We start from the raw sequence: 27,579 nt of genomic DNA on the forward strand, positions 1-27,579 counted from the left end.
GGTTCTTTAGTTCCTCTTCATTTTCTGCCATCAAGGTGGTATCATCTCCATATCTGAGGTTATTGATATTTCTCCCGGCAATCTTGATTCCAGCTTGTGCTTCATCCAGCCTGGCATTTCACATGATGTACTCTGTGTATAAGTTAAATGAGCAGGGTGACAATATACAGCCTCAGTGTACTCTGTTCCTAATTTTGAACCAGTCTGTTGTTCCATGTCCAGTTCTAACTTTGCTTCTTGACCTGCATACGGGTTTCTCAGGAGGCAGGTATGGTGGTCATTATTCCCATCTCTTTAAGACATTTCTTTACAACATCTTTGGAAGCCATTATTCTGCCTACTACAGAGGATGCCCCAAGTGGATGAGCATTCTTACCTTTTATACCTGGGAATTTTCAAACTTTAGTATACTTCAGAATAATGGAATATTTGAAAATGCTTGGAAATGTTTGGAAATGGAAAAATGCTTGAAAAGCCAGATTTTTAGCCTCTTTGGATTCTGATCCAGCACTTCTGGAGTGGATCCAAGGACTCTGAATTTTTAGTAAGCTCCCTCATGCCTTCTGATACACTTGATACAAGAAGCACATTTCTTTTGTCTTTGGACATGGTATAGTGGCTACATTTTAGCAACCTAATTACAGAATTTATGATCTATGATTTATTGAGCAATTCCAGTGTACTAATAGACATAACCAAGTGTAGCAGGGACTTACCATGTGCCCGATCTATTCTAAGTGGTCTCCATGCCTGTTCTCCTTTAATCCTCATGATAATAAGCTGAGGTATGGTTATCATTATCATCTCTATTTTGCAAACGAGAAGATGGAGGTACTGGAGTTTAAGTACCTTATCTAAGGCAAAGCACTTACACAGGCAAATTCAGGTGCCTATCCACGCCACCCTCCCCCCGCCCCCCCCCCCGCCCCCCCCCCACCCCTCCGGCCCTTTCTTTTCTAAAGCCCAAGTGGCAGCTCCGCTCCAAGGCTGGAGCTAGCCAGGGGTATAGCCAAGGGGAGGGGGTGGGGAGGCCTGAAACTTTCCACTCACCGGGACACAAACACAGCAATTAAAAGCCTCAAACTATCCGGTTAGATACTCTTTAATTCTCCAAACACCCACCAGAGCCACAACAAGGCCAGCTGACAGGAAGTGGTCTGTTGAGGAAATTCCATCTTGGCCCATCCTGGAGACAGCAATATCAGAGGGTCTCCTCTCTCTCTCTCTCATACACACACACACACACACACACACATACACACACAAACACCCCAGGGGACAGTTTCCCTTTATTCCAGGGCCATGTTCCAGCCTGCTGCCATTTCCTGTACCCTTCAAAGTAGCAGTGATCACTCTGGCCTCCTGTCTGTGTCTGAGAGATCTTCCAGCCAGGGCCCTGTGGGCCCTTGTATCATTTCACTTCTTTAGAACAGAAACTGGAGAGACTCACGTAACACCAGACAGGTTATGGGGCTGACCTCTGTGGAGGGCACACCAACCCCTCTGAGGTGGACACCACAGAACAAGACACTCTCCCCTTCCACCTCCTTCAACTCCAGTCCCATTTCCTCATCCATCCTTTTCGCTTTCTCTATCTTTTCCCCCATCTCCTTAGGATGCACTCTGTGCTCTATCTCCCCAGGGTCTTACTGCCTTAAATGTGTGGCTTTGGAGACAGACTAAGGGATGGTTCCAACCAGAAACCATGAATCTTTAGGCTGCTTTGGACTTTGCCTCAGTTTCCCTTCTGGAAAATGAACGTATGAACATTTGCCAGTTTCCTGACTCAAAACAGTGTCTGTACTTCTGATCTCTGCTTTGTGGTTTGTAAAGCGTGTGCTCAATTTCCAGGTTGGTCGTGATGACTTATAAAGTCTGAAGGGTTCATGAAGTAGATGGCGCAAATGGGGAAACTGGTGCCCAGAGGAAGGGAAATGACTCACCCAACATTCAGGGGCTGATCCTGGGCTAGAAACAAGTCTTCCGAGCCAGTCTTGCCATGACATTTGCATTCTCTGTGACAATGGTGATGATTCTATGGTACACGGCACGGAGGACGTGGACCACAAGCATGGCTCTTTGCCAACAGATCCTGAAGAACATCAAAGATGAGAGCAGAAAATTCTTACAAGTCAGTTACCTTTTATGTTTAATTACTATGCAGTCTAATTATACTGATGGGGTTCGTTAATATGTCAAATTGTGTTTTATGTTTTTATATCATAAGAAGCCATCACCCCACGGGGTGTGGGCCAATGGCGTGTGTATAAGGAGAGAGGACTTCTGAGACAGGGCTTGCTGCTGACTTGCTGGAGGCACATTGCAGTACTTCCCAGGCGCCTTCTCAGGTCATCCCGACCCCAGATACAGGCAGACTTGTTTCCATTTCACAGATGAGAAAACAGAGGCCCAGAGACGTTAAGGGACTCACCTATCGTCATGGAGCTAGTGAACGGCAGACTGGCTCTGATCAACGTCTGCCCTATTCCAAAGTTGTGCTCCTCCCCGACTCTCTGATGCCAGGTCCCTGCAGAGACAACAAAGGCTCTGTGGTAAAGTGACTGTCTCCTCTTCTGTAAAATCCTGCCTCCTGGTTTCTGCGTTCACTAAGCAGGGCCACCCCTCCCCACCCCAGGTGCCAACATGCAGCACCTGCCCACAGGAGAGTATGAGCTTTTCCTTTGGAGGAACAAGTTCCCCCCAACACGGGAGGCGGTCAGATCTTTGAGGCATCCCTCCAGCCCCACCCATCCCTTCTGGGGACAGCGCTGCCCGAGAGCTGGAAGCCTTGCCCAGGGGCACTAGGGGGTCAGGACCCCGCTGAGGAGCAGCCCTGCTCGCCCCGCGCCCGGCTGGGCTGTTCTCCAGCCGGTTGTGCAATCTTGCTATGAATAGGTCTAGGTGTGTGGTTTGGTGCCAGAGACCAGACTTGATTCCTTCGGGTGACAGCTCCCCTCTGGAATCCTGGGAGGTGAGGGAGCACAGCTGTGAGGTCAAGCCGCTGGCCTGAGCGGGGCGGTGCGAGCTGGTGGCGTGAGGGGCGGGGCCTGCGGTCAGACGGGCCAGGCAGGCTGGCACCAGGACCGAGCTCTTCTCCCTCCTTGGCCATCGCCAGGCCACCCGTAGTCTGCCTCCTGAGCCTCTCCCATCTTCCACTCCTCAGTCTTGCCAAGCCCTCTTTGCCTTGGTACAGACTTAAAGAAGCTTAGAGGGAAAGGGAAAAACAGACTTGCAAGTTTATTTTTTAAACTTGAAAATTATAAGGCTGTGGGGAACCAGGGATTTCTCATATACTGTTGGTACATCAAATTGGTACATTGCAGGGCAATTTGATCCATTTATCAAAATTGCAAATGTATATGTATCATTTGCCCCAGAATTGTTTCCACTTTGGGCATTAATTCTACAAAGATTCTTACATGTGTATGTAATGTATGTATGAGTTTGTAACTGCAGTGTTGCTGATAATAAAAAATGTTTAGAAACAAAGTCCAGTGTCTATAATAGGGGAATACAGGTTAATGAACTGGGATATAATGATGCAGAAGACCATACAGCTCTAAAACTGAGGAGGCTTTCTGTGACTGATGTTTCCTCCATGTGCGAGAAAACCATTAACAAAGCAAGATACTGGTCAGTGGCTATAATGTACTTTTAGTGTAATAAGAAAAGGTAGATATATAAGGAATTCTGGAAGGATATGCAAGAAACTTTGGGCGGGAGGAACTAGGCTGAGAACTAGACAGGGATGGGAAAACATTCCGTGTGTGTGCATCTATATGCTTCCTAGATATCAATCATGCCAACACATTACCTTCCAAAAATACAGGGCAACAAGTACATATAATTGTGACAAAAAATTCCATAACAACTTGCCAAATACAATGGACATTTGTCTTTTGGGGCCAAGTCTTGGCATGAGAACACCCTCCTACTTGGGGAATTTCCCAGTGGACACATCGTGGTGAGAGGAAGAGCCCCTTTTCCCCCATAGAAGTGCGAAGTGGCCAAGAACCAGTATCAGCTTATTCATGGTGCCAACGGCTGAGGTTGTGAGTCTAGTGTCAAGGCCAAAGTGTCCACGACATAGGAATTCTCTCAAGTTTTGGCTTTTACCTTTTAGTATTTCTCCTCAGCCACAGTTTACACTGGCATATAGTATTTCTGCTTTTTTTCTTATGTCAATATAAAAGTTACAACAGCAATAGATAATTACATTTCTAAGAGTGCATCCTGTATAAGCGTATAGTTTTTATAATTATTAACAGGTGCATAAAATTCCTTTGTTCTGATTAGGTAATTCCTATAATGATATTCAAGGTGTTAATAGGAGGAAATTATGGAAATCCAAAATTATGAAGACACAATTTTGCAACGATATTATTCATTTATCAATCAGATTCCTTTTAGACAGTATCATCATCTCCTCTCTACTTTTATTCCCTAACCCTTTCTCCCACTTTATTCATTATTCCCTCCAGTCTCAGAAATGGCAACCCACTCCAGTATTCTTTCCTGGAGAATTCCATAGACAGAGGAGCCCGGCAGGCTGCAGTCCATGGAGTTGCAAGAGTCAGACATGACTTAGCAACCAAACCACTCAGAAGAAGTCAAAGACAGCCTCTTCACCTTGGCTCTTTAGAAACCATTTTTATCTTTATAAAAGTAACACAGTCCCACTTTGACAAATTAAGAGTATACAAGGACAGAGCTGAAAGTCAAAACCCTTGCGTCCACCCCTGGACTGAACCATTATGGAGTTTTCTATGGTTTCTTCCAGATCAGGGCTCTCAGCTTGGTTGGGAAGTTACAGGGGTGCCAAGCCATCGACCTCTCAGCCTTTGGCGGAGCCTGTTTGGCCAGGAGCTGAGAGACACCTGAGACGGAAGCAGCTTTCTCTGTCATCCCGCTCTCTGGTGCATCCTGGTGCTGGTGGGGTGGATGAACATAGGGCTCATGGAGGCGGGCTTGTCCCCCTCCAAGAAGAGCACTGCAAGTTTTCTTCCCTGAGTGGGAGTGGGCAGGTTTGTAGTGTGTCTAGTAAGTCCTCTGAGAAAGGTAGCAAAAATGACATTTTGGGTCATTATTATGTGATGGACAGTAGGCAGAACTACAGACACACACAGACACAATCGAACTTTCTTCAGGTCTTATGTATTGCTGAGTCTTCCTCTTTTAACGTTTGAATGAAGAAAATTCAAGCAGAAGGACCCCTCTTCTTCCAGCTCCAAAGGTGTCTACTCCTTGGCGCCCAGCACCCAACCATTTCCTTGCTGGCGATGGAAGCAGAGGGAGGAGGGGTCCCATTCCGGATGATCCTCTCTCCACCTCTGTTCTTCAAGCACACTCCCCTGAGCATACCCACCATGAGATGAGCTGAGAGGCACCCAGGGCACCACAGCCATCTCCTTTTTTCCAAAGTTCCAGGGGAGTGGCCAAGGGCCAAGGCCAGGGAACGTCTGGCAGGTAAGTCCTGGCTATGAACTCTAACTTCCTCCACCTCTGACCTGTTCCAGCTGTGACGTGAGTGGCTTGGCTGATACATGTCACATGCGTGGGATTAGAAGTTTGCCCTTACTACTCAAACATTTTGAGATCAAACCTGTAAATCGTTAGTGAGATTAACCATTACAAATTCTTCCTTTTCTAAACAAGAAGCTGAAAGCAAGGAGAGCTGGCGACAGTTAGCTCTTTATTCCTCACAGGGGAACAGACAGATGACACCTTGAATATAAACTCACAGAAGCCAAGGCCCCGGTCCCAGTGGTCTTGATGTCCATCACGGCCTGGCCCCCGGTACATTTGACATTGACCTAGTGTTGTTCATTTAACTTCAATTAATTTTAGTTGAATTTTTACTTGGCTTGGGGGAACTCTGAGAATCTTGTGATAGCTGGTTTTGGATTTCCATCTTTAATCTTTTGACAGGCAGGATCAAAACTGGAAAGCAATCTCAAATGAAGTATCTTTCAGTTGGCTTTGGTCTTAGAAGATGGTGAGGTTTTTACCTTTACAGGAAATTAAAACAATGGTAAGGACAGACTTATGGAAGCATGACTCTCCACCAACACAGACCTTATCCCAAAGGCAAACTTTAAAATCTTTCTTACCTACTTGACTTGAATGGAGTCCATCAAGTTGCTTAAGACTTTGAACCCAAAAGCTGAATAATTTTTATGATGTTTATTAATAGGAAAAACCACAACATGTGCTACTAAGAATAGTTTTACAGTAGGGTGGAGTTCCCCTGAACTTAGCCATGAGGAAATATTTATGCTATTGCCACCAGCAGCCTTAAATGCTGTCTGCTATGTAGGAGGGTACAGTGATGACTGACGACTGGTGTTCATCTGCTGGACTCCCGAGAGCAGGACCCTCGTAGGGTCAAAACCTCTGATACCCATGCGGGGCGCGAAGTCCAAATCCCACCACCTGCACAGAAGCTCCCCCAGGGTGACCTGACTCAGGCAGGCTGAAAGTGGCTCTTCTCCACCATGCACAACGCCATAAATCTGCTTTATCAAAGTGTCTGGTTGTCTATGGAGGTCAAAATGCGTCAGAAAAAAAGTCCACAGGATTCATTTAGTTGAGAGATCTCAGGACAGTCTCTTTGCTCTGTGCCTCTCCCACAGGGAGACCTTGAGATAAACCCAGCTATTTCACTTCTCAGGTTAGAGAGACGGAGAGGGAGAACAAACAATCTCTTGGAGTAAGGTAGAGTGTCACCGATGCTTTATTTACATGCGTCACCATCGCTTTCACAAACTAGATTACGGTTTTAAATGGAATACACAAGGCAATATCTACAAACACCAAGGAAAGTTAAGTACTGCATCTCTATTTCACTTGGAAAGGAGAAGATTCCCAAATCAAACTGGTTTTGATTCTTGAGACAAAATGTGGTAGAGATATTTCATGGTAACATATGGACAGACAAAATCCTCAGTAAGAATGCAATATGATAGTGTTCGCTTTGAAAGGAAGGATGAGGTGCTTCAAACCAAAGATCAACTGCATGACTCTCGGGTGTTTGAATATGGCCATGCACCACACTGAGTTCTAGTTTGCATGGGGTATGAGCAAGAAATTGAAACAGATAAGACAGTTTTACAGATACTGTACACAGATTTTTTTCCCATTCATGCAACTTTTCTTAAAAAAAAAAAAAATTTAAACATGTGAAGCCAAAACACACATTTTTCTTTATTATCAACTATTTTTTTTTCTGGTCCTCCTTCACATCTGTTTACATTTCCTGCGTACATAATGTGCTAGGACAAGTATATTGAGAGAAGATTGATTGCCAGGCAATGAGATAATTTTAGAGAAATAAGTGACCAGACACACAGCTTTTTTTTTTTTTTTTTTAAGCAGCCGCACAAATATTTCTGGAGTGTGGCAGAGGCCTCGGAACCAATCATTCATCAAAGTAAAATACATACAAATAAAACTAAACAAGAGGAAAATATTTTTATTCATTCAAACTGCATAAAATGTTATCCACTAAAGATCTAGATCAAATATAATACATAGTCACCCCCGGTATCGTAGGGGATTGGTTGCAGGACTCCATCCCCCCGCCTACATCCGGGAAAGCCCAAGTCCCTTACATAGAAAGGCGTAGTACAATTGGCCGTCTGGATCTGCGGTTGGCTGACTCAGGATGTGGAGCCCGTGTGTACTCAGGGCCAACTGTACTCTTCTCAGTACCTGGGCACCTGCGTTACAATCTGGTCTGACAAATGGGATTTCACAAGGACTGCTCTCTCCCCTTGCTGCACCCTGCCACCCCTGGTCTCCAGGAGAGGCTGGCTGTTTGTACCTCTTTGCCAGCAATTGAATTTCTACAAAAAATTTTTGCTTTTCTTAATTAAAAAAAAATGTTATACATAATCAACGTTTCCCAAATACACCAAGAAAGAAGAAATCACAGTTCGGACCTGTCAGGATTTTGTTTCTGCTTTTAGAGAGAAAAGGTAACTTATTTTCCTTCACCAGCCCTTGGCATCAGTGTACAAAAACATGGGCGTGGCTGTTTGCTTTCCTCTTGATGGGCTTTCCAAGAGATTCTAATATTCCTTATTCTTTAAGTTGGGGTTCATGAGATGGACTCCCTTCCATCTTTAACAGGTTCAGAAGCTGCCTGAAATAACACCCTGAGACTGGGCGTACCTGTCCTGAGTAGTGAGCCATGAGGTCTTCTCAGAGTGGGGAAGCGACACACACAGGGCTGAAACCCAACACCAAACCCTGACCCCCCCACAGTCCACCAGTACATGTGTGTGCACGCTCCACCTGTTAACAGCAAAGACGAACTTCTGAAATCTTAAAAGAATGTGTTTCGGCAATAAAGGGAACTGACCTTAGATTCATTCACAGTTAATAGGATACTCTTGAGTCTGGCAGTCAGGCCTCATGCCAGGACAGGGAAGGCTTGTGATAAAGCTCTTTTCTAACTTTGGTAAAAGGTTTCTGGTTCTGGAACCCTGAAGGTAACAACAGAACCCCAGAGTTCAGGTCATGTTTTCAACACTGTTACTCTTCTTTATAAATTTCCCATCAAAAAGCAGAAGGCTCCCTAGAGCAGCTTAATGAGAGGCTGAGGGTAGACTCTGAGAGTTGATGGAAGCAAACATGACTGCCAGACCCCCAAAGGCTACTGAGTATTCCACTGAGATGCTCCAGGTCAGAAAACTTCCTGTGAGACTCAGAACTTCACATGGTGGCCACTGGTAGGCCCCTCCTGAAAGCAGGGTCTTAACAGAAGGTGGCACCTCTGCCCTGCCTCGTCTGACTGTGGCAGGACCTGGTTAGTCTAAGAGATCCTGGCCTCCAGGTGAGTGGCCAAGGGTGAGAGTGAGGCTGTATGATCTTGGACAGGCCTAACTATTCCATTCTTTCCCGACCCTTTCTAGCACTGATGCTGGCACCTGACTTTGCCCTGATCTCAGCTCTCCATGATACTCTACATGTAGATGCTGAGTTACTTTTTAAAAAAGAAAAAGAAAAGATTCAAAGCCCCCCTCCCTCTCCACTTTCCTGATCTGTTCCATGGCTGTCTTGCTCTCACACCCCTTCTCTGTCCGTCCCTCAGCTGTTTTCAATTAAATTATAATCTGGTTCTAGGACATTTTGTAAGACATTCTGCCTGCAATCTAACAAACATTGGGGAGGTGGGGGAGGGGGGGCGGGAGAATAAATAAGATGCCACAGGTCTAAAAGGAATTCAACATTTTAAAGTTGAAACACATTTGAGGGTTGCCTTTCTTACTCCCAAAGTAGTTTCCACAGTCTAGAAAACTGTAAAGGCAAATAGCTATTTTGTTAGTTTTCTTGTTTCTCTGAGCTCAGGAGAGAAGTCTCAGGGCCCTTGTGTTGGAAGCACTTTGGATTCTCTCCTGAATCCGATACCCCCTGGTCCCTCCCCTGTCCCTGACCAAACTGTGTCTCCACCGAGGGCAGCATCACTTGGGAACCCAGAGAGCAGCCCCCTCTCACTGACAATGGACAGTCCTCATGGACAGCAGACTACCAAAGACTCGGGGAAGGGGCTAGCCTTACTACAGAGGAATACGGTAAGCAAAAGTCTGTCTCACTGAGAAGCAGATTGCATGAATAGAATACATATTTTCAAAAATTATACATACTTTCAAAGTGAAGATTATAAACTTGGAGCAGTTTAGAAAAGGCAATAGGCTACAGGTCTACTATAACCACAAACTGCACAACAATTTACAGATTCAGTAAAAGGCAGGGTGAAATCAACGGGGCCATCACTCGCACATGACAACCTAAGCGAGGCGGGAGAGACAAGTGACGACACCAAATGGGACTTTCATTATGCCAGGAGCTGTTATCACCACCACCGTCACCCCCAGAGGAATCAGGAAGCAGAGATGCACAAGGGGGCCCTGGCGGCTGGTGACGGGTGCAGGTGGTCGGGTGGCATGTCTGTGTTGGTGGGGGAGTCAGCGCCCACTGCATGGTGCAAACATCTGTGAGAACTCATGCAGGGAGGTCTGTGCTGAACTACGAGCCTGGATTCCTAACATCCATGCAGAATGTTCCGTTTTTGTAACTGTACATGATAAAATATATTTATACATTTGTATGCCTAATGCTTTGTATGCAAAGAAAAGAGTCTTCATATACCTTTTTGGAGAAGTATGCATATGCTGTGCCAATCAGGGTGTCACTGTCCCAGTTTCATATGTACCAAAGGCGTTCCCAACTACTCTGTCTACCAATGAGGGCAACTAATACAATCACACTTTCTGGGTCACACAGAAAGCACCTATACAGCACCATAACTTTTTGAAAAGAAAAAAAAATGAAATCCATACAAGCAGGAAAAGTGGGAGGAGGGAGGTCAAAACGGCCCTACCTTGTACTTCCATTGAGTCACGTGTATAATTACAACCTAAGCTTATTTATATTAAAAAAAGAATCAGTTTGTATGCTATTGCCTCTCATTCATACACGTCTACTAGATGAGATTATACAGAGCAAGGCTAAAAGTAATCAAGGGTGTGCATTTAGAAAAAAGAGTGACTCGGGTTTGTACTTTCCACACATTTCTCACTGCAGGCCTAATGTTTACCTGTAAGTTCACTTCTGCAAAGCAAAACAAGACTACTTTTTTTTTTTTCCTTTTCTTTTCTTCTTAAAACTAAATCCATTAGTGGCCTTTGGCAATGAGTGAAGAGCTGAGCAGATTTCTTCCTTGAAGAGATCCTAATTTCTAGCCAGCATATGATCACTGTGACTGTGTGAGCTGAGGATACTGACAGACCACAGGCCAGACCCATCCGGCAATTGCAGACCAGGGACTGTACCCCGACCGCCCTGACTCAGGACCGGGCACTCGGGGTCAGACGCTGGGCACCCTTCAGGTTGCAGATGCAGGGCTCTGTTCCTGGGCCGGTGCGCACAGCAAACACTTGTGCCACTGTTGTTGTTTCTTTAAGAAAAGAATAGTTTTCTACCAAAGCAAAGAAGACAGAAAAACCTCCTCTAGTTTACATAATGTGTTAGTTTGGGGAGTTCTATAGGCTTGGACGTTTGTGACACCCAAAGCCAGCGCAGTGGCTGGTACACCTTCTGTTTGTAAATGTGCCAGGGGAAGGATCGTTAACACTTTAACATAAAAAGACTCCAAGTCAATGCATGTGAGAAACTGAGAGGAAAACGAACACAGAAACAACGCTTCACACATCCCATAAACCATCGCGATATTAAAACACCATAGGACGGCCCGCGGGCTGACGGTGTGCTCTGAACGGGGTGGCGGTGCTGGCAGGGTGCTGTCCTTCGCTGGCAGGTGGCTGTCACCCCGTACAAGGAAGGTTTTGCATACTTTATAGAGAGAGTTCTGTGCGAGGATAAGTGCTTCACCTGGGGGAAGGGGCCGATAACAGTCTCTGCTGGGGTAGGAAACGCGCGGGCTCACAAAGGTGTTAAGCTGTAAACGGTATCACTGTCCACTTGCTGAGAGCAGATTTGGCAAAGGGTTTTCTCGGTAGGTCTTGCGTCAGTTTGAGGGTCTATAGGAGGAGAGAAGAAAACCAGAGACGGTTAAGGACATTCAACAGCAGCAGCGGGCCCTCTGGGTCACACCTCCTGAGCCTCCCCGGTCTCCTCACCCACCGCTGGGCTGGGGTGCTCCAAGTCAGGCTGTTTTGCTGCACTAGATTCACAGGTCTGAAAACCTAAGGACAAAGCCTGAAGATTACTTACCTTACTCCTGTGCTTGATAAAAAATGCTCTCAAGTTCAAACGCCTAGAGGAAATGGGGCTATTCAGCCGGGGAGGTTAACAAAGCCAGGTATACGGGGGGTGTCTCAGCGGGCCCTTCCAAGATAGGGAGGGCTAGCTGCAGATGGGGTTTTACTTCAGATTTTTGGATTGAAGGGCTTCCTGGGACATATGACTTTCATGCTATAAACCAGAGAAGCTGGTCACCCCAAACAGGCCAGCTATGCTTCTCTAGTTCTCCCCTGCTGGGTCTGTGGACTAAATAACCTTGCTTACCACCCTTTCCATTGATAGCCTAACACCAGAGGAGGAAATGGCCACTTTCCATAAATGCTTCATCAGTCTGCACAGATGGCCAGGGGTAATCTTGATTTCCCTCACCAAAAACCAAGTAATCTCTAAGTAGACTGTCTTGGGAAGTAGACTTTGTCTTGTCTAAGTAGACTTTGCTTTATATAGGAAAGATCTACAGAGGAAATAAAATTATATCACACACAAATGGCTCAGAAAACCTCCCATAGAATACCCTTTCATAACGAATAACATTACTGTTGGCATTATTATTATGCCTCTAAGAAATCTTCAAATCGTAAGTCCTCTCAAAGCATCTGAATTTACACAAGCCTTATCAGATATCATATGACCACCAAGCCAGGAAAAGTTGGAGAATTAAAAAATAAAGTTATTATACAGACACACACATATATTTATCCACACACTCAAGAGATGTAGCTAAATGAACTGATGTGACAGGCTTCAAGACCACTTGTTTATGGAGACAGTGTCAGCAGTCATGGTTTAAAAAAAAAGGCTCTAGGCCAAGAAATGGATAGAAAGGTGAGAGGGAAGTAACATGAACGCTGGATCGTCTCACCAGATAAGGTGAACAAGTAATGAAAAATGCATCAATATGCTCCCGCCTCTCACTCACTCAAACACACAAGTTATTTACATCTGCTTCTCTCTCTTGACTGGACTGCTTGGCAATCTTCCTTTTCACTACCCCTCAGAAAGACAGCAGGACTTAGTATTTGTGACATTACACACCCACGGTCACAGCTACCCCTGCTACAGCTCCAAAAAGAAGAGCTTGGGTTGTTTATGAGAGGCAGAGATGATAAAGCAGGAAAAGGCCCCTTCTTTCCATCCCTTCGCCAAGTATTGTTTCCCTGGCTGATGGCTTTTTTGGAGGTATTCTCTGCTCTGTAAGGATACTAGATAATATTATCCTGGACTAACAGCTTGCTGATTTCAAAGGGAGGAAAGGTCTGACGGGTATCAGCACCTGTGAGGCATTTAGCCTGCTGGCACCGGTGCTGTTCTAGCGGCTCCACCTGGGACCCCTGAGGCCCGAACAGACAGGGTGCGGATATGGTTCTTTGGAAGGGGATTTCATTCTTTCCTTCACAGTAACACTTAACCACCATCTAAGATCTCTATGCAGTTAGCCATCAGGGGACTCTGGTCCCCAAGTCCGGACCCTGACTTACTACAAGTGCCAAAAGAGGAGCTGTGAAGTATTACCTGGCCCAAACCCCATCCCCCCGTTCCCTCTGGTACTAATTACTCAGCCACAGACACCAGTGCATGCTGGGGAGCTGACACACTTCATTCCCCAAGTACAGCGGCAGAGCACGCAACTCGCTCCGATGCTGGTGCCGGGTCAACACAGGAGGGAAGAAGGCAGGAGGCACCTAAGCCCGTAACGTGGCATCGTTCTAAGCAAAAGAGGGCATCAGCCATCACAATCTCATCCAAGGGTCCACACTAGCAGGGAACTTCATCATTAAGCAAGGGATGTGCTGACCTGCCCGCTTTCCTTCTTTGCAGAATGGGTTTGGGGCCCCTCGTGGCACTATGTCCTGGCACGCCCCTGAGGTCGCAGAGGAAACAGCCTGCGCCTGGAAGTTCAACTGGCAGAGGCCAGGCCCAGGCTGAGAGGCGGCCCTCACGGAGGACAAACTGAACAGAGAAACCCCCACTCCACAGGATGGAAAGGCAACTTGTTCCTCTGTGGTAGAAGGCAAACAGTTTGTAAACTACTGTGAACACAGAAAGGAAACGCAATCAGTCTTCTAAGAGGAACAGCAGGATCAGTATTCACGAGGAAGACCTTACAATTCCAGTTCATCACAAGGAAAGCAGCCCCTCTGAGGCCCCTGCCTTAAGACTTTTTAACCTCTCGCTGGTGGCTCGATGTTTACACATGTTTATCTGACACCATCTGGAAAACTGACTGACTGGAAAAATGAAAGGAGCACAGTAAATAACCAGATTTAATGATACTTGGTTTGGACACAAACTCCCTGCGTTTGAATGGTGCTCTCACTAGCCTTACATTCTTTAAAGTGAGATGCTTTAGTTAACTATGAGGTTTACGTGTGTTTGTTGATGGCCTTATGAGTTTAAAACCACATCAGATTAAGCAAAACTTCAGGAGGGAAAAGGAAGCCTACAGCTGAAGGGGATTACAGCCATCACTTTGCAGTTACTAGGCAGTGGGCCAACTAACAATAAATAGGAAGACGCTGTCCTGTCCCATCCAGGACTTTCATTAACAGGGAGAAAATCTCCCCACCCCCCACCCCTCCCTGCCCAAGACTAAGTTTGAAATCAGGCTGTTGATGCAAAGAAAATGAAATAGGGAAACCAAATGATAGGCCCCTTCTAAAAATATCTGTGGATGCTGTCATCTGGTCTCTGGTGAGAGTAAGTCCCTCTATAACCTTGGCATCTGTAGGGAAGACAAGTTTCTGCCTAATTATCACCACTAAATCACATGATGTTCTAAGAAAGGGCCATGCCTCCAAAAAACTGTACACAAAACATAACCCCCATCAACTTTAATCTGGGAATAAAACATAAACTGTTCCTGCTGCTGTCCTCCCACAACTAACTCCACTGTGACAAATCCGGATTTCTCAGCAGTGTTTTTATCTTCCTGGCAGAGAGGAGAGAACAGGGCCCCAGTTCCAAATATGACAGGGAAAGAAAAAGAACCACAGGGACAAAACTCTCCCATCTGCAAATCCATGCAGGTTAGCCTCACTTTCCTGGCCAAAACTAAAAGATGCTTGGAGGAAAGTCTGCCTGAAACACAAAATTACAGTGAAATACCACCTTCTTTACTCTTTAAACATAAAGATAATTTAAGCCAAACTTGTAACCCCTGGGGTGAGTTGGAGACTAAACAGAGAACATTTAGGATGGAAAAGAAATGAATCCATGTTTGTTCAATGACAGGGAAACTTCAGGTGGATTTCAGAGAACAGGTGTGGGTTTCAAAGAATGAATGCTTCTACCTGAGTAGAGAGCAAAGAAATGCCTGCTGGCCACTATCTCTGCTTACCCAAGGAGGGTCTGAGGGACACCCAATCTATCACAGGCCACAACCATCTGACAGCCTCCAAGGCTTCTGCTGGTATCACCCCAGGAAAAACAGCAGGGCTTGGGTAAGGTGGTCCTGTCCAATGCTGGAGAGCAGAAATGTCAGCAAGTCCTGTGGAGCTCATCTTTACAGTCCAACTACGAAGCAGCTCAAGAAAACACCTAATGGTGTTGAGGCACAGCACTCTGGCTTAATTTGGTAATTTCTTAGTCTCTTCTGGGTTGGAAGAGGGCAGTGCATGAAAACCAACCTGGTGTTTAGGGACCGCAGAGGCCTGGCTGATTAAAATGCAGTCCTCTGCTTGTGAGGCTGGCTGAAGGGAACCACCCTCCACAGCTGCCTGAGAAGGGGAATTATAGGAGGTGCAGCTCTATAAAAACTGTTTGACAAATGCTATCAACTTGCCATTTTAGACATTGAATAGTTTATGAGGGAAAAGAAAACAGGTATGGAAATTCTGGCCAAATCTGTACTCAGTTGAGGAGCCTCCCTAAAGGAAAATCAGGTTTCCAGGAAGGGCAGCCCATATAATACTCCAAAGCTGTGGCTGGCAGAGACCTGGGGGGTTTGGCTCTGCTGACCTCATTCCGGCTTTGCCACCTGATCCGATGGGCCAGGGTCAGTGCCTTGCCTGGCCTGCTCTCCCGATCCAAACATCCAGACAGTTCCTCCAGGCCCCCCTGCCCCAGGCTGTCCTCTGCTTAACTCCTAAGCCACACCTGGCACTGCACCATAGAGTGCCCAGAATGGTTACTTTTTCACACATATCGAATTCCCAGTATACTGAGAGCAGAGCAGAGCCTTCAAATCAAACCACTTACGGACCATCTCATTATCTCAAGAGCACTGTCTTAGACATGGTATTCACCCACGAGAAGCGTACATTCCAGCAGGGACACATTTTCTTGATGTCCCAAGTAGCCTGCAAAGTTGAAACAGAGGAGAGGCGCACAATAATTGCTGGCTGAATAAATGAACAAATGTCCTCCTGAAACAGCCCTCTCTTCCCTCTGCCATTTCAAACACATAGCGCTCTTTCAAGCCTTACTGCTTCCATGAAGCATTTCAAACCTACACCTGCTAAAAGTTAATCTCTGCTGAATCCAAGCAGAAGCTACTGCCTGTGGCACAAGACCTAGAACTTTAATGATCCCCTTCTGGAGGGAGGATAGCTTCTTAGAATAAGTTTCTACAACTCACATTTCTTGTAAGATGAAACTTCCTAAGGATCAATACAAGGCGCAGTTTTAACACCCAAATAATTCAACTTTTATAATAATAAAATTTTAAATAGTAAGCATTTAATAAAGAATTTATCCTCTCCCATCCTACTACATCCCCTCTTAAGTCCAGCTCCCTGAATTAAGAGTCATGCTACTCTAGCTCTCAAATTGCTGTCACGGCTAAAGAGATTCACCGTTTAGAAACAAAAGGGAACTGTAGTCCAGGAGGAAATCTTAGACCCATAAACCATGACCTGAACATCACACTGTTTATGTTTGCTGGGTGTGGGCCCATCCTGTGTGACTCCTCACCGCATTCACTGGCCAGAGGGGGTGGGGGGACAAGTGGCAGCGTGCCGCTACCCTGCTGGGCTGGGATGCCGCATCTCCCTTGGGGCCGGGGGCAAAGGTAGCTGCAATGCTCCAGCCCAGCTAAGGGTTCGGCCGCCAAGCACCGAACAGTAGGGTCTCCAAAGGCTTCTTTCCCTGCTTTAGTTATGCAGGATTTTGCAGACAATCTAAAAATTCCCAAAAGTGACTCTGAAACTGACCACACAAAATCAGCTATTTTAGTTCCACAAATAGTCCAAACCCCTCATTCACCTCTAAGACACGACGAGGACACGCAGGTAACACAGATGGTGGCTAAGAAGCAGCACCCACATCAGTTCAGCAGAGGAAGGAAGTGAAGGAGGAACCCAAAGGAGGGTCTCCAGGGTGGCTCCAAGATGGACAAGAGGCAAAGGCCCATCCATCCTGAGGGCGGCAGTCTGGTGGGAGGACAGATCCAGGAGTCAGGCGGACCCACACAGTGGGCGGCCTAGGTGGTCCTCTTCTCCCCTGACCAGCACTGCAATGGAACGTGCCGGGAGCTCCCCACCTTGGTGCCCCACCCCAGATGGCAGGACAGCTTGAGACGACCAGGGCTGGGCGGGAGTGCACTCTGGCCACAGGGCCACCACCACCTAGGGGACACCTTCTAACAGATCCGTCAGTCACACCACATTTTCTGATTACTGGGCTCCACTGCTTTCCAGTCATTTCTGAACACACAATTGACTAATGGAAGTTACAATTAATTACAGTGGCATGTATACAAACAGAGGCCCAGTGGAAATTAAAAGTTTAACCTCAGAACTTCTGGCCTCGTCGTGGTCATTAATTTCCATTAAGGAGTCAAACTGAACACTCTACACAGACATGAATACTTTAAAAATGTCATGGTCCAGACTAGTTTCATCAGAGAGAAAGAGCATACTGTGGATCAAACCAGGACTTGCAGTCCAAAGTTTTACCCTTAAAAATACTGGAATTATGCTTCATGACTAAGTATTTCTCGTCCTTTAATAAATGAATATCATAGATTTTAGCAAGAAAGGGGTTGTTTAAAAAAAGCAGAAATCTAGAATTACAGAGTAGGGTTCACATCTGTTACTGGGAAGAGAACAAAACCCCTGCAACCACGTGGCAGCTCTCCCAGTGGAGTGTTTCGGCTCCGGGCTTGGTCCTGCTTCTCTGGAAGGAAAGCTCCTGGAGAAGAATAGCCCGATTTCTCTGGGTTTTCACTGACCCTAGATTTGGGAGATCTTAATGATACGTCTGACCATATTTCCTGAACCCCAAATGGGGTCACGTTAGCCAGAATGGGGGTAAATCACTAACTCTTGGGAAGATGGGGTCCACAGCCAGGCCCCTGACAGCATCGTGCCATTTATTGTGTGGTGATCTTTCTGCTTCCAAGAGGTCCTAGGAGAGCTGGACCAGCTCTTCATTTCTCTATGTGGCTGAGGTGGCCTGGCATGGAGGGGGAAGGTCAGATTTCGAGGCTCCCACCTGACAGGAAGGGGCTCCACTCCAAGGAAGCAGGGAACGGGAGGGTGAGGCTCTCCCCCAGCACAGAGTAGGTATGACAGGGCCCCTAAGGAAAGAAAGCAGAAGCCAGACAGCTAGGATTTCTCAGGCAGTCCTTTTAAGATGCTAATGGAACACTTTGGGTACCATGTACAAAACTTCCCTAATCTACCTGCGGCAGGAGGTCCTTCACTAGTGAAGAAAAAATAGCCTTTGTCAGGGACTCCTAAATTGGCAAGTAGGACTTCTAGGGGACATCAAAGGTTTCATACAACAGCAAATTGCTGTACCTTTTTAATGAAAAGAAACCTGATCAATTCTAGTTTACTGAGGAAAGTGACTACTCTTTGTGCCAACAGCGTTAAGACTGGCTTGGGAGTTTCCTTAATTTTGCATTAACCTCTGGAGCCATTTTAAGTAACAATAAACAACAAGTAACTTTTTAAAATGTTGCCAAGGAAATTAGGTCATCTCACAGGTAGTTCTTACAAGAGCGTTTGTGGAGTAGGTTTCCATTTTAGCCCCATTTCACAGACAAGCAAACGGAGACTCAGAGAAATGGAGTGACTTGACTCGATGACCCATAGCCATGAAAGTGACAGCCTTCTGCTACAGATTCACAGGTTCTCTGCTGTACCACACAGACATTACTTAACACGGGATGGGCTGCAGAGAAAGCTTTTTAAATCTGCAGGTCTCTTCAGAGCAGAGCCCTAGGGACAGCGAGCTTGGAGCGGGTGGCTGGCTCTCATCCAACTGTGATGAACCAATTCTAGAAATCAAACATAAAAGCAAGTATCCTGCAGGGCTTTCAACAGGAACCAGGATCTGGATATAGTCTGTACTCCGCCCGATCAGCACGGAGCCTATGTTTTTACCCCCAGCCAAAGACAGGTGAAATAGACCATATGATAACAGAACAGGGCATCTGAGAGCAGGACTGTCCCAGAAAACCAGACATGCAAGGCAGCCACTGCCCAATGGGGCCTTCGCTCCAGTCTCGCATGAAAAGCAGTCTTCCTCCATGACAGTGGTCACTGCCAGCACTGCCCCACGTCCCCAGCCAGGGATGACGCCCTGAGGGGAGACCCTACTTCACCTTCCTCTCTCCACTGTGCCTAGAGTACTGCAGGTCCTCTATGAATGAATCCTGTTTAATGAACAAACTTGAGCACCTCCACCAACATGAAGCCTACCCTTTTGCCAGGCAGACAGCTCATTCAAGAGCAGAACCCACTCTGTGGCTGAGAAAAGCTTGATATGTGACAAGGTCGAACAAAAAGCTCCAGTAAGAATCAAGAAGGCAAAAAAGCAAAGAAACACTTATGGCTGATTCATGTTGATGTTTGACAGAAAACAACAAAATTCTGTAAAGCAATTCTCCTTCAATTAAAAAATAAATACATTTTTTTTAAAAAGGCAAAGAATCCCCAGTTTTCAAGAGGTTGCTGACCTCTTTCAGGATTTCTTTAGGGGCTTCCTTAGGACGCTGGTCCTATGGTTTCTAGAATAAGGATTTAATTCAAGACGTCAAATAAACTTAGGAAACAATGAAATCTGATCCTAGAAAGTTTATAACATATATTAAACTTCTAAGGCTCTGAGAAGTCCTACAGGAAACAACCCTATTTCATTTTATTTCACACGGCATTCCTCAAACATTTGGTCACAGGATCTATTTTCTGTTTAATAACCATGAATAACCCTGAGGATCTAGTGATCTGTGAAACATTTTGAGAAACACCAATCCATGGGACCTCTAAATACCTGATGTGTCCTGAGTTCACAATACAGTGTTTTAATTCATTTTAGATTTTAAAATTTTAAACTTCAAAACAATATGGAGGATGGAGGAGGCAGTATTTTCAAATCAAATGAACACAACAACAAACCAGGGTGAATCAGGTCAAGTCTCTTACAAGGTGGGGAATCTCCATCTTGGAATGAAAATCCAGCGTCCCCCAGGTCAGGAAGAGAAAGCAGTGTCAGCAAGCATCCTTCTATCAGCCCCGGGCCCAGGAGGACCTCTGACAGGCCAATCTCTCTGGCTACGGCACAGAGGCGGGTCCCAACCCACCCACCCCCATCTCTATACAGAAAGATACGTCTCTGAGAAGCAGGCCCCTGGGGGAAGACTCCACTCATAGGAAACAATATTTATAAGATGTTGAATACTGAGCATTACGAACACTCTGAAAAGAAGCACTTAGTAGAAACTTGGAGTGTACAAGAAGTTTCAGGAGTAGTTCTGGTGATTTTTACTCTACTTCTTTAGCTTCCGCACAACCTCTGTGGCCAGAAGACATCTTTCAAAAGCCATATATACATGCTACTGCTTAAAGGGCCAGGGCCACTCAGGCTCTGCCCCATGCTCAGCAGGCTGGTCAAGGGTGAGCAAAGCTGCGCTGAAAACCCAACAGGCCCAGGAAGAGCAGCCTCAGTGCTGGCGTCACTCTTTCCAGGGAAAAGGGTGTGTGGGCGGAGCACACCAGCCTCTGCACAGAAACCTCTTTCCAGGGCTCTGACAACTTTCTCTCCCTGTCGTCAACACCAGAAAGATCCAGACAGCCATTCTCTCCATGAATGACCGTTCAGATTTTGGGTGTTTTAAAACTAAGAATAAAGATTCTTGCAGATGCATAATTCTTGAGGCTGGCACACCATAACCACAGACTAGACAACAGTTCACAAGTGTAAGTAACAGGGCCTGTTTTCCATGTATAATGTGTAATACACACCACGTATTACATTCCCTAATGGGAATATCTATAGCAAGAAAAAACATCACATAAGTAGCCTTATAATATTGCCTGTATTTGGTTAGAATTAGTCCTACATGATTATTTAAAGATATAATGCAATCACAGCACTTAAACATTAGTCCAACAAGTATCAAAGACTTGCTCCTTCAGAGAAGTAGCCTAAATTTAAATTCTAAATGACCTCCAACACTGGAGCCTGCTGTTTCTATACTGTTATATCACTATTTCTTTACAGTTCTATATCATCACTTACCCTTTACTGGGGCCATTTCATGGACAGAATGTTAGGTTTCAGGTTCAAAATTATACATCCTCTATACCCTTAATATTCTATGATTCTGCTAAAAAATACAACTAGTGAGCATAACAAAAAAGACGCAGACTCACAAATACAGAGAATTAGTGCTTATTGGTAGGGAGAAGAAAGCAGGTAGGGGCCAGATAGAGGTAGGGGATTTAGAGGTACAAACTACCAGGTATAAAATAAGCTACAAGGACGTTCTGTACAACATGGTGAATATAGCCAGTATTTTATAATAACCATAAATGGAGTATAAGCCTTTAAAAATCATGAATCATTATATTGTACACCTGTTATATAATATTGTACAGCAACTAACTTCAATTAAAAATACAATCTTATTGGTTAAACAAACAAAAAACAGTTCTCTGATTCTGTCCTCTTTTGACAGATGAGAAACCTGCTATTCTAAGAGTCATCAGCGATGTGGCCAGTTGGCAGAGACAGGAAGAGAAGTCTCTCTCTCTTCTCCACATGGGCTCTTCCTGGTTAGTATTTTCCAGTCCTTATCATTAAGTTGTTTAAAATGCAACTAAATACGAGGTTGCTCCCTAATGGGGTCTCCAAATGCCAAAAGATGTAGATGAATGAAAGAGCATGTGAATTTAGGCATCTCTTGACATCAAAACTACAGTGAAACTGAAGCTGCTTTCCCGTTGAGAAGAGACACATGACAGTCTCAAGAGGGCTTACTGGAAGCTTAGCCGTGCAGCCAGCAAACTCGCTCACAGACATGCCTGCTGCCAGCCTGTAAGTATGTGCACCGAGTGCCACCAATGCCTAAGAGAAGAAAGTGCCCTTCACACCCCAGTAGCTGGCACTCATAAAAAGGTACAATTATTTTTTCCTTTTCCAGATAGATCCCTAGGTCAAAGGATTTCACACATGGTCTAAAAGGAATGATATGTGTGAAACACCCAGCCCTCCAGAGAAGCATCTCGCCACAGCTCTCCAGCAAGATTGTCTGTCAGCTAGACAGACCTGCTCCATTAACTCCACAACCAGACAGCGCCCACTCGGGGTCATGTGACCTTCAGTTAGCAAGACAGGGATAGAGTCCAGAGAAATACCACAACTACTGGCTTTAAAAAAAACAAAGTCAAACCAAGAAAGTCATCATAGAACAAGTCTTGGGAAGCTGGGCATGCTTAATTTTGAAGTGGGTTCTGAGATTATACTCTGAGGCCTGTTCTGTGAATTCAGGAGCATCTTCAATAAAGTGACAGCAACAAGTTAAATGTAAAAGCAAAGAATACACGTCAGGCCACATGTGACCCTGGTTGTTTAGAGGAGCAAATCATTCCAAAGCAAGATGGAAACTCTAAAACCCTGAAACCAGACGCTCACAGCCCTCCACTGTCTTCCGTATGTTTCTTCTCTTGCTCTGGTCATACTAAGCTAGTTTACTTTCAGGAAAATTTACTTTCAGGTGACTAGTTTTTTTTTTAACTGAAGAAGCTATATTCTCAAAAAAACTTCCCCCAAAATGTTTTGAGAAAAAGATGACTAATGGCCCTAAGATTCTAATAATAATAAAATGTGTAATCTTAAAAGAAGTTATTATCAAAGTAAGAATGCTTTAAATAAATTTTTAAAACTTAAGTATTTAAATCTCCCTTAAAATATTTTTATATAATCTTTCAGAATTACACACACACACACACACACACAGACACACACACACACAGACACACACACACAGACACACACACACACAGACACACACACACAGACACACACACACACAGACACACACACACACACACACACAGACACACACACAGACACACACACACACACAGACACACACACACACAGACACACACACACAGACACACACACACAGACACACACACACACAGACACACACACAGACACACACACACAGACACACACACAGACACACACACACAGACACACACACACACACACAGACACACACACACACAGACACACACACACACAGACACACACACACAGACACACACACACAGACACACACACACACACACAGACACACACACACACACACACACACACACACACACACACACACACACACACACACACACACACACACACACACGAAAGGTCTGCTATTTAACCAAACGGAAAACAAACACTTGAAACATCAGGAAAAAATTGCTACCACATTTTCTTCTCTTACTCTTCTCAGTGAACTAGAAAGTAGGCTCCTTACAACCAAACCAAAATTAAAACCTACTCAAGTCTTTAGAAGCCACAATCACATTCCTCTTCTTAAAGGAAGACAAACTATCCTTCTAAAAGCCAAATACCTAAATTTCTCGAGGCAAGTCTCCACCAGCCTGAGTTCTGGCAGCATGAAAGTGTGTCAGCCTACTTAGCTTCTGCTGCAGTCTTTTTACCATCTCAAGGGCTATTAAGTGACTGGAAACAGATGTCTGAGTGCCATTAGGGGCCTGCTTCTGCCTGGGAAAGTGGAGAAGCTGAGCATCACAACACTCTCGACAGTCCCCTTTCCACAACTACCCATGGCTGGATGAGCTCACCAGGGGAGGCTCCTGCGATTCCTGCACCAGGGCAGAGGGTTAAACAAGGCTCAGGTGTTTATGGCTTTGAATCTTATTTCTCTTTCACACCACTTAAAGAGTATAAGTAGCTTGCTGATAGTACAAAAAAAAAAAAAAGGAACTGAGACACAGAACAGAGCCCCTAAACATGGGAGCATCTGGGGGTGCAAACCTGTTACAGTAGAAGACCCCAGTGCTCTTTCTACTGCTTGAAGAGGAGAGTTTAGGGGCAAGCTGTGTATTACCTGCTACTCTGGCTCCAGTTCAGAGTGCTTCCCATTTTTATCATCTAGCCATGATAATGATAAGAATGATCATGGTTCTAGCCATTCCAGAAACAGAGATTCTGGGTTCAGCTGTGTGACCTTGGGCAGACCACTTAACCTCTCTGGGCTTCCTGCTACCTCATCAGTTAGTGTGCGTACCTAGTCACACCAAACATAGCCCACTTCAGATTTACAAAGCACTTTCACACCCTTCAGTATATTAGATTCTAGCAGTAACCCCATGAAGTAACAGGGGCTGTTACCCTCATTTTATAAAACTGGAAACTGAAGCTCAGAGGCTAAGTGACACACTCTAGATGGCAGCCAAAAGCAGAAGAAGTGGAACTGAGCCCTCGACTTCTGATTCTAATCAAATGCTTTTCTTGCCACACCATGTTGTGTCTTTTTGGTTCCGAGAGAATTAAAATGCCACAGCTTAAAAAAAAAACAAAACTGTCACCATTCACAAGTCATGTCACTATTTGGAACCTGACATCATTTATACATTGGGAAAAAGAAGCACATGAATAAATGCTCCCTCACATAAGAGCTTCTGTTTTCAATTTAATTCTTTTGCTTTTTAAAATTGCTTAGATGCTTAGCGCTAATAAAGATGCTTAGTACTACTAGTGAAAAATCGAAAGATGTTGCTTCTGGTGGAAAGAGTCTAGAAACATAGTCTACAGTTAAATTAGAAGCACCTAAAAATTGTTACTTTGTTGGAATAAAAGACACAGAAACCACCGAAGATGGACCGTGGCAGTGCTGGACCAGAGGGTCTAAGAAAGTCCTCTGGCAGAGTCCTGCACCATGACGTTTGTATGGCCTAAGGTTCCTTTCCTCCCTGCCCCTCTGTCCTCATCCATCCATCCAGTAGGGGTATCTGCATCACAGGTCAGCGAGGGTGACTGGATACAAAGAAAAATGAAACCTCTGAATGTGTGTGTTGGTTTTACTGGCAGTAAAAGTCCTGAGCTGTCAGCAAACTGTGGAAAGGGGCACCTGACAGCCCTATTTGTTCTGCAGGTACAACTCAGAATGAACTGGCTGGGAGCCAGGTTACTGCATCGTGTAAATAAAGACCAGGGTCCCCCACCACCCGCTCTGTTAATACTATGCACTGACCTGCTCTGCCCACTTCCCCTTTCCTCAGTGAGCCTTCAGCCTGGCACCCAGCTCTGAGATGAGGCCTGCTTAGCACCAGTGAAGCTCCCCACGTTCAAACCAACAACGTTCTGTGTGGAGATGAGGGAATCAAAGTTAAAATCCAACCCATCAGCATCCATGAGTTCACTACGGATAATGGACTCCATGTCACATTCCAAGCTCCCATTGAACATGTCCAGGTCCAAGTCGCTGGGGAACTTCTCGTGGCCCATGACTGGAAGGTTCGCACTGGTTGAGTACAAGGAGGAGCCTGAGAGAGAGTCCGAGAGGGTTTGCATAGACTGGCTGACAGGAGACTGTTGCTGGTGTTTGGCTGACCCGAGGCTGCTGGAGTCGCTCAAGCTCATGTTGCTGACGGAATTCGACAAGGCACGGCTGCCACCGAGAGCGCCCTGGGTTTGGTGCTGGTGGTGGAGCAAGTTCTGATTGACCAAACTCCCCTGGTTAGGCTGGGCGGCAAAGGACATCATTGGGTCACTGCGAAGCATCACGTTCCGGCGGGAGTTCTGGGCGGACACAGCGGTGCTGGCCTGAGACATCAAGGGGTCCGACTGGGTCATCATGACATCGCTGTGGCTGAGTGAGTCTGACGTGAGCAGGTCTTGGAGTGTCTGGTTGCCATAATGGGACATGGAAGAGAAGGTGGCTGGCTTGTTCTCTTGGATGGTCTGCATGGGAGACTGGCGCAGGGAGTTCAGAGACGAGGGACCAAATACCGCGCTGCTGAAGGAGCTGGTGGGGGAGCCCAGGCCGGAGCCCTTGGTGGTGTACGGGAAGCTGGAGCTGCGCTGCATGAGCCCCCCCGGGGGCGATGGCTGGGATGCAGGGAGCGCGATGTTGTCCAGCAGGTCGTCCATGAGGTTGTCGGCCAGCCCGTCATTCAGGTTCATGGTGCCCGCCATGTCGGTCAGCCGGGGCAGCTCCACAGTGCACGGCTTGCTGACGGAGGGCGACAGGCTGGCCGAGCTGCTATAGAGCATGGGGGACAGAGGTGCGTCATCGTCCTGGACGTCGTCCAGCTCTGTGCTCGCCAGAATGGGGGACAGGCGGCCGCTGACTGTGCTGGCGTTGGAATTGGTGCGTGAGCGGAAGTCGGTCCACGCGTCTAGCTCATCGCTGCTGCGGGATGTGGGGCTGCCGGGCCACTTGGAGAGCTGGGAGGGACTGTCGTCTGCTGACTCGGGGGCGGTCTGCAGGGCTGCCTTCTTCTTGGCGGCACGTCCGCGGCTCTTGGTGTACTTGTTGCTGTTGTCCATGGAGACGGCCCGCCGCCGGGGTGCCTTGCCACTCTTCCCGCCATCCGGGTTGATGATCCACCATGAGCTCTTGCCGGTTCCCTCATTCTGGACCCGCATGAATCGGCTGTGCAGTGACAGGTTGTGCCGGATAGAGTTCTGCAGAGAGAGAAGGGACAATGCAGATGAGCCACAGTGGTCCAACTGAGCACCCAGGAGAAACAGTTACTAATCTGACGCAATTTTTAAAGTAGCCTCAATTTCAGAGGCTTAAAAAAAAAGGCATTTGCATGAGTCTCCTTGGCTTGGGATTAAATGACAATATTGTAGATGGCATTTTCACAGTCAGGGTGTGGGAGATGGTTTCATATTCAGAAGATGCGGGGGACTGTAGGACCTCACAGGTTTCCTTGTCCTCTCTGTAACTGTACTTCCTTTGCTGAAGTTTGCGCTTACAATGTATTACCACATCATCGCCCCTTGCATTTTGCAACAAACTTTCCTGGCTCTCTAAGGGTGATTCACCACCTACAGGGCTATTTTATTCCATTTTGGTCCCTTCCTCCTCTAGTACAAAGGCAGCATCTACCTTTTCTGAGCTACTTCTATTCAGAACTGGTGTGAATTTTTACCTATCTTTTCTCTGACTCCATCTCCTGCCACAATTTCACACCTGTCTCACAGGCATAAGAAAAAAATGGCAGAGTAAGATTTGCTGAGTTGACAGAAGAAGTAAGGCAAGTCTCCCATTCAGAAAAATTCCAGCTAATTTATGCAGACAGTCCCTCCTCAAGGCAATGTGATCTGAGCACAGTAACTTCCTTCCAAAGAGCACAGTGTGGAAAGGGGAGGTGAGGGAGAGTAACTCTACAGTGAAGAAACGTGACAGCTCAGCCTGGTAATCAAGGTCAACGTCAAAGGGCAAAGTCAGATTGATGATGTGCACTCAAAACAATGTGATGAAAACGGCACCCTCCCCTGTGGCCTTCCTTCCAAAACCCATCACCTCATTCCACTCGTGAGAAAAAGAGCAGACAAGTCCCAAATAAGGAACAGTTGAAAATGCTTGTCCAGTTCTCC

At 46.0% G+C, this 27,579-nt stretch overlaps 1 protein-coding gene across 1 annotated transcript in view; it reads right to left on the reverse strand.

Moving 5' to 3' along the window:
* FOXO3 (forkhead box O3) overlaps positions 6,716–27,579 on the reverse strand; it is a 123,230-nt gene continuing 102,366 nt past the window's right edge. Inside the window, exons 2-3 of the mRNA XM_018053097.1 lie at positions 25,223–26,658; positions 6,716–11,543 (exon numbers count right to left, since the gene is read on the reverse strand). Coding sequence (XP_017908586.1) covers positions 25,258–26,658 — 1,401 coding nt within the window. The 3' untranslated portion in view covers positions 6,716–11,543; positions 25,223–25,257. The remainder of the gene's footprint in view (positions 11,544–25,222; positions 26,659–27,579) is intronic.

This window comes from Capra hircus, chromosome 9 (genome assembly GCF_001704415.2).
Source record: "Capra hircus breed San Clemente chromosome 9, ASM170441v1, whole genome shotgun sequence".
NCBI classification, from domain to species: domain Eukaryota; kingdom Metazoa; phylum Chordata; class Mammalia; order Artiodactyla; family Bovidae; genus Capra; species Capra hircus.